Source organism: Nicotiana tomentosiformis, chromosome 4 (assembly GCF_000390325.3).
Source record: "Nicotiana tomentosiformis chromosome 4, ASM39032v3, whole genome shotgun sequence".
In the NCBI taxonomy this organism is placed as follows: Eukaryota; Viridiplantae; Streptophyta; class Magnoliopsida; order Solanales; family Solanaceae; genus Nicotiana; species Nicotiana tomentosiformis.
In genome coordinates, this window is record NC_090815.1 from 27,165,379 (window position 1) to 27,177,399 (window position 12,021).

The following is a 12,021-nucleotide window of genomic DNA, read 5'->3' on the forward strand; positions in this document are numbered from 1 at the left end:
AAGTTTTCCTTTAACATGTAACCCGACATTAATAAAGAAAGAGAAATTAAAATGACAAATTTATCATCTCCACTTAATATTCTCAATCTATCAACGCTTAATTGATGCAAATTACATTTTGCAAACAATTCTATATTATTTAAACAATAGTTTTAAGGATCTTCCATCTATTTCCTCATTTTGTTACTTCCTACAAATCTAAATATGGAGTAGTTGTTTTAAGCAAACTGACCAAAAAATCATTTATTACTTCTTTTTTTCAAATTTATCTTACTGTTCCGATTATGGAGTATTAATTAAATGAAAAGATTGAAGAAGAGATGAAGGGTAGTTTAAATAAATACTCTTATAATTAAAGATGTTAAATATATGTGTACAAAAATGTTGACATTGTAACGGACCAGAATACTGAAAGTCAATTTTATTTCAATTTCTTTGTCTCTTTATTATATGAAGAAAAGGTTTAGAGGAGAAGTGAGGGGAGTAAATTCCGCTCTCACATTACAAGACACGCTATAAAAGTAATTGTGGATTAAAAAAAATAAAGAAAATAGGGAATTTGAGAGAAGTGCATGCACGATTCTTTTCTTGAATGGCTAAGAAAGTTGCCTCTTAGAATTGCTTTAACAAAAGGAGAACATGAAATGGAATTATCACATGTTCAAGACTAAGCTATAATTGCCTTGCAAGGCTCCAACACTAAGTAATTTTAAACTTTCCACACACCCTAATTAAAAAGGAAATGGAGAAGGAAATAGATTGTTGCTTGAAAAAGTAGAACTATCTTTTTAGATTGCATAAAAAGGGATCCAAACACCGTCCCTTTTTTCCTTTTTCTCATCCTTATCCTTCCGTTCATGCGAGGTTCTTCGCATTTGGATAGTATCAGGACCCTAGCTGTCAAAACGGCCCAGCCCGATCCGGCCCAATCCAAGTTTCGTAGACTTTTAAATTTGGTGGGGTAGGACAGGACGGGCCACATATGAATGAGCCTTAAAATGACCAGCCCAGCCCAACCCTAAGAGGGCAGCGGCCTAGGGCGGGCCGGCCGTTCAATTTTTTTTAGAAAAAAGAATTTATTTAAATCCTTAGAACATTGATAATGCAATGACTGATAACAGAAATATCAAAAGAAACTTTATTAATTTTCTGGATGAAGCCTGTAAATGTACAGATGGTTAAAATCAAATGTACACTTTGCCAGATTTCTCAACACACAAGATGACAGTTCCCTATTTGTAAACCTTTTACAAGGGGCCAATTGCTACCCCTAGTATTACAAAAGAATATAATGGGCCAATTGGAATAGATCAAACACCCTTCCTGCAATTCTTTGCAAATACCATTTCATTTTTGCTAATTGGCAAAAAGTTCTTGTAATGAATACAATGAATTTAAGATGTTCAAGATGACCACTGATCAGGTACCCTTAGGAAATAGCTTGTCATCGCCTTTCTGAATCTTTTCTTGTATTGTTTCGGAGAAACAATAGTTGGTGATGCATTCTTCGGCCCACCAAGTATCCCAGATGCCTTAACCCATGTCTCCAAATGTTTGTCCCAAGTATATTGCCGCATGAAATCAATGATCCCTACGACTAGCTCCTTGCGCTCTTCGTCCACACCAACTAGCAAAGAGTAATCCATCACATCAACCGACTGCCAACAAGAGCAACTTTATTAGTCATCGCTCAAACTAGATACGTAAAAAAAAAAAAAAAAAGAGAAAAGAGTAAAAGTAAAATAAATTTGGTGACTGAACTCCATGGAGCAGGTTTCAAGTACAAAGCATTTTACTTCAGCACTAATAAACAATTACAAACCAGCTAAAGGAACATGTTAAAATCAAATTTAGCGCCTTCCAGTCCAACAAAAGTTTGTCGTATCGTAGTGTAACAACCTAAACAGAAGAGCTCTATTAGCGAAACTTCCTACGAACCATACAACACTGTCAAACTACAATATTGCTATTATTTACAGCTCATCATCTTTTAGTAGTAAATCATACGTCTCCAGATACAAAGAGTGTGATTCAGATGAATTTTGTACTGCATATTGCTGTGCAAATCAAACATCCTTGGTCAAAACAGAAACATGTGGGTTCTCGGGTATTATTCATGGCAACGGATAGATGGAAAATCAATACATTACTAGATATGCCATGTCAGCCGTGTAATGAGCAAAATCCTAATAGTCAGCCTTCTTAATTTAACTTTGCACAGTTCAAGTTTGCTAATAAATCTAATACTTTCAAGCCTTTAAGTCCAGCTATTACTCCTTCCCTACAGTTTAAAGCTCAATTCAGTAGGGTGGCTAATTTCTACTGGATTTCCTAAATTTGACTCGTAAGATATTTGCTCCTTGCTACCCTTTTCTCTTACAGCAAAACCATATGTGTATATACACGGACTCGTATTTGCACATTCATTAACAGGAAATATAACTAAATTATAAGCAAACTGGACATTCTAAGTTCTATTTTCAAATTACTTAGAGACAAATAATAGCAGTACTCCTTGATAAAGTGCTTACCAAACAAAAGAGAATAGTGTAACCTCCATTATCACTTTTTTTTTTTTAAAAAGAAAGAAAAATACTATGCTTTCTAGGAGTCTTTTAGCCCTATTAGAGATTCTTATGCAAATAGAAATATAGAGAAAATTTTGTATAATGTTCGCCTGGATGATTAAATGTAGAAACATGGTCGGCGAGGATTCATATAACCGACCTAACTTGTTTGGGACAAAGGCGCAATAGTAGTAGTAGTAATTGTTATATATAAAAGAAATTTTGAGAAACAAAGTTGGACGCTAAGCAGCTTACCGCCAAAAAGGATGTATCATTCCAAACAGCTCTCTCCAGGTTTCTTTTTGCTTTGCTTCCAAGAAATATAGGTTTGGTACGCAATGTTTCTAAAAGATTCATGTCCAATAACACTTTGTTTGCACCAGTTTTGTCGGCATTGTAACGGGATCGTAGAGAACCCTTAAGATCATAGACCTTGGATATTGTTCTTCCAAAAAAGAGATTCTCCATCACAATCAGATCCATTTTTGTTTCCCTGCCTCCTTTCATTTGTTTAACTGAAACCTAGCATATACAACATAAATTAAAATAGGAATTCTGCAACAAGTTGAACATTTTCAAAAAAGAAGTAGTATATCTATTCACCACCAAACCAAGCTGCATATCATGAACAAAGAGACAACAGAGAGATAAAAAAGGGAGTCCAACCTGATATATTCCCAGAACTTTAGCAAGGGAAGTTGGACTCCTTGAACTAACAGAATCCGTTAGATATTTGAAGTAGTCGGGTCCAAATTCTTCAAAAGATTCTAACTCAGTTTTCTGGACTTGTTTAATTATGAATCTTTCATCCAATGACTTAGCGAAATAAACATTGCTCTTTCCACCTTGAGCAGTCCATCTCTTGCAACGGCTTATAGACCGTATAAAGTCCAGTTCATCAGGACAGTAGTTCTTCCTCAGCGCATCAAACTGCTTAGCAAAGTAACAAGTGACAGAAAACTTCACCTTTCCCCCGGCATTTGAAGATTCGTCCTCAAAAGAGATCCTCAGGTGAGGGGAAGTCTTGGAATCTGCAAAGAGGGAACTAATTGTACCGGAAGCATCTTCTGAACCATAGCTTCCATAATGGATATAATCCATGTCTAAAGAGCCAAAAGACTTCCAAACATTAGAAGCCGCTCCATTCTCCTTCTTGATGTCGCTCGTGTTCCAACCCCTTTCAGGCACATTTGGCTTATCGGTGACTCGGTCTTTATACTCTTTGGAACTAAGAGCATAAGATATTATGCTAGTAGGTTCATTGTCATAAACAGCTAGTACTATGTCATTGTATCCAACCACTAACCTGGCTCCATCATGTACAAGAGATGCATAAGAAATAAACGAGGGTGATGGACTCATTAGGAGATTAACCTTCTGAGCCTCACTGGGTGATATTTGAGAATAAGTTCTCTGAACATAGGAAACAGGGTCTCTGATCATATTCCTATAGTCTCCAGAAGCATGAAAAGATCTAATTGCTGTTAAATGCATCGAAGAAGGCGGCAATCCCTTCTTGATTCTGTCTTGAAGTCTCAGTGCAGAGTCGAAGGAGTTAACTCTTGCCGGTGATTTTAGCCTTGCAAAAGGAGGATAATCAAGTTGCCTGAAAGGAGCAGCTTCAGATCCATTCCGTTGTAATATCATATTTATCTGAGCTTTTTTGGGAGATCGATCAGTACCAGTCCAAGCAGAATCTATCTTATCAGAAAGAACAGAAGCCGCTGAAGGAGCTCGTTCCAGGGATGTTTTATTAACTGCATTCTCTCCTTCCATCCGCATGTCCTGTGTTTTCTCGAACTCACATGAGGTAAACATGGAGCCTTCCACCAGTCCATAAGGTGACTCATGAGTCTCCTCATGTTCAGGATATTCCTCTAAGTTTGAGAAGTCAATTTCGGTCTCTTCATAGACATGCTCAAGAGGGTCATTCTTCAGAAACATGTCATTTCTCCAATCCATCAGCTCACTACAAGATCCAGAATCCTCTGAACCCACTGAACCAGAGCTCTCTTGAAGGAGGGATTCCACAGATAAAAGCCGACGATCCCAAACATGTGAAGCAATCACGAGGGAATGCCTCAAGCGATTAAGTTCAAGAATGTCAGCCGCTGCCTGCCCTCGTTCTGAAGTTTCTGTATCAGCAGTTTGAAGCAAGTCCTGTTGTAAAAACAAACAGAAGCAACCGAGATAAGGAAGAAGACCGCATTTATCTTACAGGCTTGAACACATAATTTGCAATGAAAAGGAAAATGCAGAAGTATTAGACATTAAACTCCCGTTGGTACTTACATGGTAATCACTCTTTTCTTTCATAAGTAAGTCTTTTAACTCCATGATGCAGTCATGCAGTTCAATTTTATCAGATGGTTCATGTTCTAAAGAGGAACTTTTCTCTTCAATCCTACGAAAAGCACTGGATATCTCTGCATACAAGGCTTTGGCTTTGCACAGTAGCTACAGGAAACATAAGATAGTATTATACATAGCTATTTAAAAGCTAACACAAAAAAATAAAAATAAAAAAGAACCAGAAAAATTCCAAACACGCAGCATCATTGCAAGATAATGGAAAATGTTTTTGGAACTTATAGCACCTCAGCTGTTTCTTTCCGTAACCACTCCTGCTCTGTGTAGCTACTGAAATCAAGAGTTGATGGAGGTAAACGAACTGACAGAATATCAATAGGAGAATAGCGGAAGAATGCAATCGTACTACCACACCTGCAATGGCAAATGGAAAACTTTATTCTCTAAATAGCAGCACTGAAAATCAATAATTGAATGATCGGAGTGATTGCACATTACTGGCAGAAGACAAACTACGCACCCGTAAAACCGGAGGCAGTCTCTTTGGAGAGAATGACCACAGCTAGCAACACGGTTGGCAGTTGCATTGTTTGAAAAACTAAGTTCCAAAAACTTACCAAATGAGAGTCCCCAAGCAGCATCTGACATTACTACTCTAGGAGTTGCTGGTGGGATACCCTCTATTTGTGCACACTTGAGACATCGATGCCACATCCATATCTTTTTGTCGCATTCACCAGGCAGCTTCACTGAGGGTAGCCGTCTAACATTTATAGTAAGGTTCCCTTGTTGGTGCGTATAACAAATGACGTGATCCTCAGCTGGCTCCTTGCATGATTGACAGGAAGATACCTGGAATATGAAGTGCAATACATAAATAGCTTGAAAGAACTAAAAATTGGACATAAGAAGATGACCCCTAACAACTTTTACCTGACCAAAAAGATCATCCTGAAGATATCGCCCGAGTGGCTTGTCAAAAGAGCCATAGAACTTTATGCGAAGAAGACGAGATCGTTCACATACACTTCCATTTAGAACACATCGACTAGAAAATGATACTAATATGCTTTGATGACTGTCAGCAGCTGAATAGAATTCATTAGAGGGTTCAATTTCATCTGATCTCTCAAGCTTCGACAGCTCTGGTAATTCTCTTGGTTGACTCTCCACTTGACCTAATTTTACTTGTGATCTTTCACCGGTTTGATTTTTTGTTTCAACAGATTCAACAGGTCTTATATCATGTAAATTGTCAAGGCATGCAGTAGCGAGAACATCTCTGTCTCTGGAATCATTTAGGGTGTGTGGATCATTATAAGGAGGGTAATGATGCTCCAATGATGACGCTGGTAACCCAACATCGGCATTGCAGGTGGCAGATCCTACATTATCAGCAGTATGAGAAATCACTGAAATAGCATTATCAGCAGATATCATCTCTGGTATGGCAATTGAGGGTGTTACAGACAATTTAGGTAAACTAGCACCCTCATCAGCAAGGAACGATGTCTCAAGGGACAGATGATATGCCGCAAAGACTGCATACTGGAAGACTTTCTTCACCTTCTTGAGCTCTTCACAACACAAACCCCTCAGCAAGACCTACAAAACGTCAAATGAAAGGATAGTTAACATCTGTTTACAACTTCAACTTCTTGATATTTCAATTAAGGTATAACTGCTGATCCTTTATGACAATACATTACATTCTGGAGATCTTTTTTTTCTCCTTTGTTTAATCCTTTCTTTCTACACTGAAAAAACTCTTTTTGGGCAGAAAAGACCATGATCAGCATCAATTCACTGAGTAGAGAACAGGATGAAAGTTCACTAAGCATTTTCAAAGTCAATACAGCATATTAAGAGTGATACCAGATGATTAGCTTCAGCCTATCAAAGCACAAGCAACTTACAAAGTTTTACTAAAGTGATATTTTACTACTGCAGATGGTGTACATTATAATTGATCGCTTCTATTTCACCAATTTCTTGTAAAAAATCCACTACTTGGAGTTGAGAATGTACAAGTGACAAAAGAAATCATCAGACACAGCCTAACATAAGTATTATATGAAGAAAAATGACTAATAGTATTAAAGTTAAAAGGGAGAGTTGATATTATAAAGTATAGGTAATTTTCGAGGAGGTATGACGCAGGTCTGTTTTGTACAGAAGTATTCATAGACCAAACAGGATGATGAGAAGCAGAGCAGATGATTTTGCTCAAGTGAGTCATCTATCTACGGTTTTCTTTGGCTTATTTTGTCTTCTCTATCCCTCTTTTCTCATTGCTCCTATGGAAAAAGCTTGCCTTTCTTTCGAGTAAAACTTACTTTCCATGATATAGCGGGGACCATATGTCAAGGTTTTCGTGAATATTAAGACCACTGATCTTTTCAGTTACGTCCTTTTTTTAAGATGCCCGAAATGACACCAAGCAAATAAGTATTTCTCTGATGATTGTTGTGACAGCTCGCTCTTAGGAACAAGAAATTGCAGAATTGGCATTATGACGTCCAGGGCCTAAAAGGTTTGTCTTTGAAATCAAATCACTGTTGAATTTCAAGGACAACTATAACAATTACTATATAATGTGAATTCGAAAGTTGTCGAAAGAAGGCATGTCATGCTCAGAGACTGGTGTAAAGAACTTCCAAATGTATTACATGACAAGCAGGTGAAATTAGAAACTTAGCCATTCAAGGAAACAGAAGAGCGGGTGAGGGTATTCTGCATAAATAGTAGACACAGGTAATAAATAGAGAACACTAAAAAGCCGAGCCATAGAATGTCACAATTCTAGCATAAGGTACTTTTTAAATCCAATGTACTTATGAGATATGGATGATATAAGTCTTAATTAGAGCTCAAACATTTAAAAGTTTCAGCAAAGAAGAACCAATGTTGGAGTCTGAGTCAGAAAAATTACCGTGCAACCTAAACGCCTAGGACAACCATCAAAAAACATCAAAGTTTTTGACGGCTTCTTGTTGAAATGGTTTGGAGGTTCATGCTCTTCAGAAACTTTTTCTAAGTGAAAGAGCTCACAATATCCCAATCTTGCAGCGGCTATGTTATCGATGGACGGAGTAATAACAGCACCAGTGCACCTAGCTATCCGCTCCAGCAGTGGCCTCTTAACATTTAACACCAAAGAGATCTCTTTTGCCAATAGATGCTCCTGAGCATGAGAAGATACACTTTTCTCCACAAGTAGCACATTAGGACGGCGGGCTTCGATTCTTGAAACAATCATCTTCAAATGCTCCCTTTCCTGTTAGACAATACAAGTCATAAACTTGTCTCTAATTGCTCTTAGTTCAAACATAGAAGGATAGAAAAATCAACCAAAAACCTGTTGCAATAATGTGTTAAAAGATGCCAACTGATTGGGAACTCTTTGGTACTCAAGTGCTCCTCCTAATATAAGCAATCTAGCATTTTTGTAGTGTGAAGTCATGCGCTTGTGTTTAATATTCTTTGTACAGACTACTCCTTTAACAAGGATGCTGCATTGAAACAAAAATGAACAATGAGACATGAGTAAGCAAGCCTAACACCCAAATGTTTAAGAAAAGAAAGTATTTTACCTTTCCCTTGGGCTTCCAGAAGCTACACATTTAACCTTTACGTAATAACCAGGATCCATACTGCCTCCTTCACTGGTATCTGGCTTCACGAAATTCGCAGCTTGCCATGCTAGTGATGTAACTATGTCAACCCAATCATCGGCACTGCTTTCTTTCCCTGACTTTATTCCTTCACCTTGCAATAGCTGTAAGACAAGAGCCCTGAAATGGCCCTGAACAACGGCTTTTAACGGTTCTTTGTGATCCACATGCTCCTTCTCATTTGCAGGGAACACGGTGGCAAGGTTCGCACCTGATGAAAACGTTGCACCTGACTCTCCAATTTCATCGTCCTCGTCATCATATGAGAAGAAATTATTTTCTGCCTTGTCATCTTCATCAGGCGGAGGAGGTAACCATATGAGACCGCCATTTCTAAGATCGACTGGCTTTTGCTGCTTCCCTAACTGGTTCCGATACACGGACAAATTTTCAACACTGCCATCAGCAGTCTGTAGTGGATCCTTCGCCCCTTTCTCAAGCCTTCTTAAAACATCCAAGGCTTCTTGATCAAAGGGACCATCGATCTGAGACATTGGGGTCTCATTTTGATCTTGCTGTACAGAATGCCCAACTCTATTGGAAGTAAAACGAATCCTAGAGGGGCTGTCCGATGGACTTGATCCAACTGACCTTAAATTGTTATATTCATGTCTAGTACTAACACTACTTGAATCTATATCTGAATTATCATGAAAATAACTACTAGATGGGCTAAATAATTGGTTTGTGCAATCCCCTCCTTCGTCTTCATCACTCCTGAAATTATTTTCAAAAGCGGCTTATAAACACAAATTTGACAGAACTCCGCGACCAAATTAAAAAAAAAAAAGCAAGTATATTATAGTTAAACAAACAAAAAAAGTTTTGGTTAATGATCATAAAACTAGATATGACAGTATGACACATCATAACATTTGCAGCATCTACTACTTCAAGACAGTAACTGTGGGTACTAATCCAAATCTAATCTTGCGAAAACATATTAACGCCAAGCTCTAATACAAACAATGTTGGAATATGAATTATGCAGGATATATGTGCTTCCATTTAATGTTGGTACCTGCTTGGCGAATGATGAAGAGATACTGGAGATGGATGATTTGAAAAGGCTGTAAAACCATTCTTGATTGCAGAATGGGAAGAATAATCATCAAATTTGTCAGTACCAAAATCTGAAGGATAAATTTTGTCACTATACTTGTTTGCACCTTTATGCCAAGTCCTTAGATTAGAACACAACTTGCAAGACTTTATACCAATCACAGTCCCTTCTGATTCAGATGCAGCAACAACAACATCTGAAGATTCACAACTGTTCATACAATCACCACAGAAAACTCCATTGCAACTTTGGCAATTGTACTTTTTGCAAGAATCAGTAAACTTCAACTTGCATTCCCAACAGGTTTTGCCACTGTCAAAATCCATGTTGCATGTGCAATCTAAGGAAGTCGGATCACTCGTTCCCCACGAAATCCAAGACTTAATTTTCTCAATCAAATCCAGTAGTGAATTATCAGGTACTCCCATAGACTGGCAGTAACCCCACAATCAGAATAATCACCAATTCTGCCTCAATTGATCAAAGTTTATAACTTTTCTCCTAATCTGTTAATTGGAAACTATTAAACCCACAGTAAAAATGGTGGGGTTTTTTCTTTTCTTTCCTGCAAGTTACATATAGAGAAAAAAGTTTCCCCCAGAAATTCACTAAATATTGGAAAGGGGGAAACAGATTACAGTAATTAGATTCACACCAAGTCTGGTATATACATCTATAAGTATAAGATCTAAGCAAATAAGGAAATGGAATTAAAGTTGTTTGATCAACTTATGCAAGACTTAAACAACCTGCTCAACCAATACCAGAATCTTCAACATTTGTTCCCAAGATTGAATTTTTCATTACAAGAAACACAAAAAATCCAGATTCTTGGCACTAAAATTCTAATTACTTAATCAAACAGTTAAACTTGCCAAATAAAAAGAACCCCACCAAAAGAAAAGTGGGGGGGGGGGGGGGGGTTATAAAAAGTTGAATTCTTGGTATAGAGATGAATTGTAAATTTTAAAGAAGAAAGAGTAGAAGAATGAAAAGGAGGAAAAGGAAGAGTATTAAGGAGAAGGTTCCTTTACTGCTAATGGCTCGTATCTCCATGTACATAATAACCATAATCTGCTGCCTCTGCTTCTTCAACAGCAATAATATTTTCTCTCTCTTTACCATATTTCTTGGCATAGTTTTTGTTTTCATTTTCACTTCCCAAACTACATTAAAATAATCCACTAAGTATACACTTAGTACAACATGCAGCTTAGCAAATAACAATTCACATGCATACGCCATTATATACCTACTCAGTGGCATAGCCACATGCACCACATGTGTAATTTGTCAGAAAATTACGTTGTATAGCTCGATAATTTTTTTTAAAAGATATATATATAATGATATTTTTTGACTTCTTAGTGAGTTTGTTTGTTTATATTTTGACTCCCCTTAATAAAAATTCTGGCTCCGCCACTATAAATACTAGTACAATTCTCTCTCTAGCTTTAAACGAGAAACCTTGACGTAACTGATAAAGTTATTGCCATGTGATCACGAGGTCACGAGTTCGAGCCATGAAAACAGTCTCTTACAGAATAGACCCTTATAATCCGGATATCCCCGGATCCCACACATAACAGCAACTTAGTGCACCAAATTGTCCTTTTTCTCTCTCTAGTTTTACTTTCAATCACTATCCACTTTATCTTTCTTATAGTTTATTATGTCAAGAAAATGACACCCTTTTCAACCAGTTCTATATTCTTTTTTCTTTTCTTGGTTATTTAACAGTTTTCTGTTTGGTTAGCATTATATAATTGTTTTATTTTCTTGGTTATTAAATTCCTCTTAACCAGTTGTGTGTATTTTTTTCTCAGTCATGGTTTAGCTTTGGGATTTATCAAGCTATAATTAAAAAATAATTCTTTTCCTCTGAAATTCTTTAAAGAGTATTCAAATTCTTGAGCTGCTATTGGTCAGAAACAACGTATGGAATTAAGTATTTTGTCTGCTTAGTCAGCTGAAGTACGCAACTTGTACAAGATTTTGGCTTTTTGTTTTTTTAAATATTATACTTTGGAATATTGTCACAATCTCATTCTCCTTGCGTGTTGCCAGGAGTGAATTCTATTTTCTTTTTCCTCTTATGGAGATTAGGCTCGTAATTTTTTCTTTCTAGGTGCTAGACTAGTAGAGAAAAAGGTACTAATCCTTTCCTTTTGAGAAAAAACTGATACGGCGAAAAACCATGATAGTCAAATCACCTAACGAGCGGTGGACTTAAAATTTAAAGTTTATATGAGTTCGGAGTTCTAATAATTTTAAGTTATTGAGTTTGAGATTAATAATATGTAGATATTCTGTATTAAATTAATATTTTAAGATAAATACATAGTTTGGATTAAAGTGACCGAATTCGCTAAACCCGCACAGTCAATACTACCTAACTCTCATACCA

At 37.0% G+C, this 12,021-nt stretch overlaps 1 protein-coding gene across 1 annotated transcript; it reads right to left on the bottom strand.

The window, feature by feature from the left end:
• Positions 1-1,115: 1,115 nt before the first annotated feature.
• Positions 1,116-10,839, bottom strand: LOC104120215 (putative 1-phosphatidylinositol-3-phosphate 5-kinase FAB1C). Its single transcript, XM_009631950.4, has 11 exons — positions 9,573-10,839; positions 8,471-9,268; positions 8,236-8,389; positions 7,810-8,154; positions 5,811-6,482; positions 5,398-5,729; positions 5,165-5,291; positions 4,860-5,024; positions 3,234-4,727; positions 2,823-3,089; positions 1,116-1,658 (listed from the first exon to the last, which is right to left on the bottom strand). The coding sequence occupies exons 1-11, from the start codon at positions 10,040-10,042 to the stop codon at positions 1,404-1,406; spliced, it is 5,079 nt and encodes a 1,692-aa protein (XP_009630245.1). The 5' UTR covers positions 10,043-10,839; the 3' UTR covers positions 1,116-1,403.
• Positions 10,840-12,021: the final 1,182 nt, after the last annotated feature.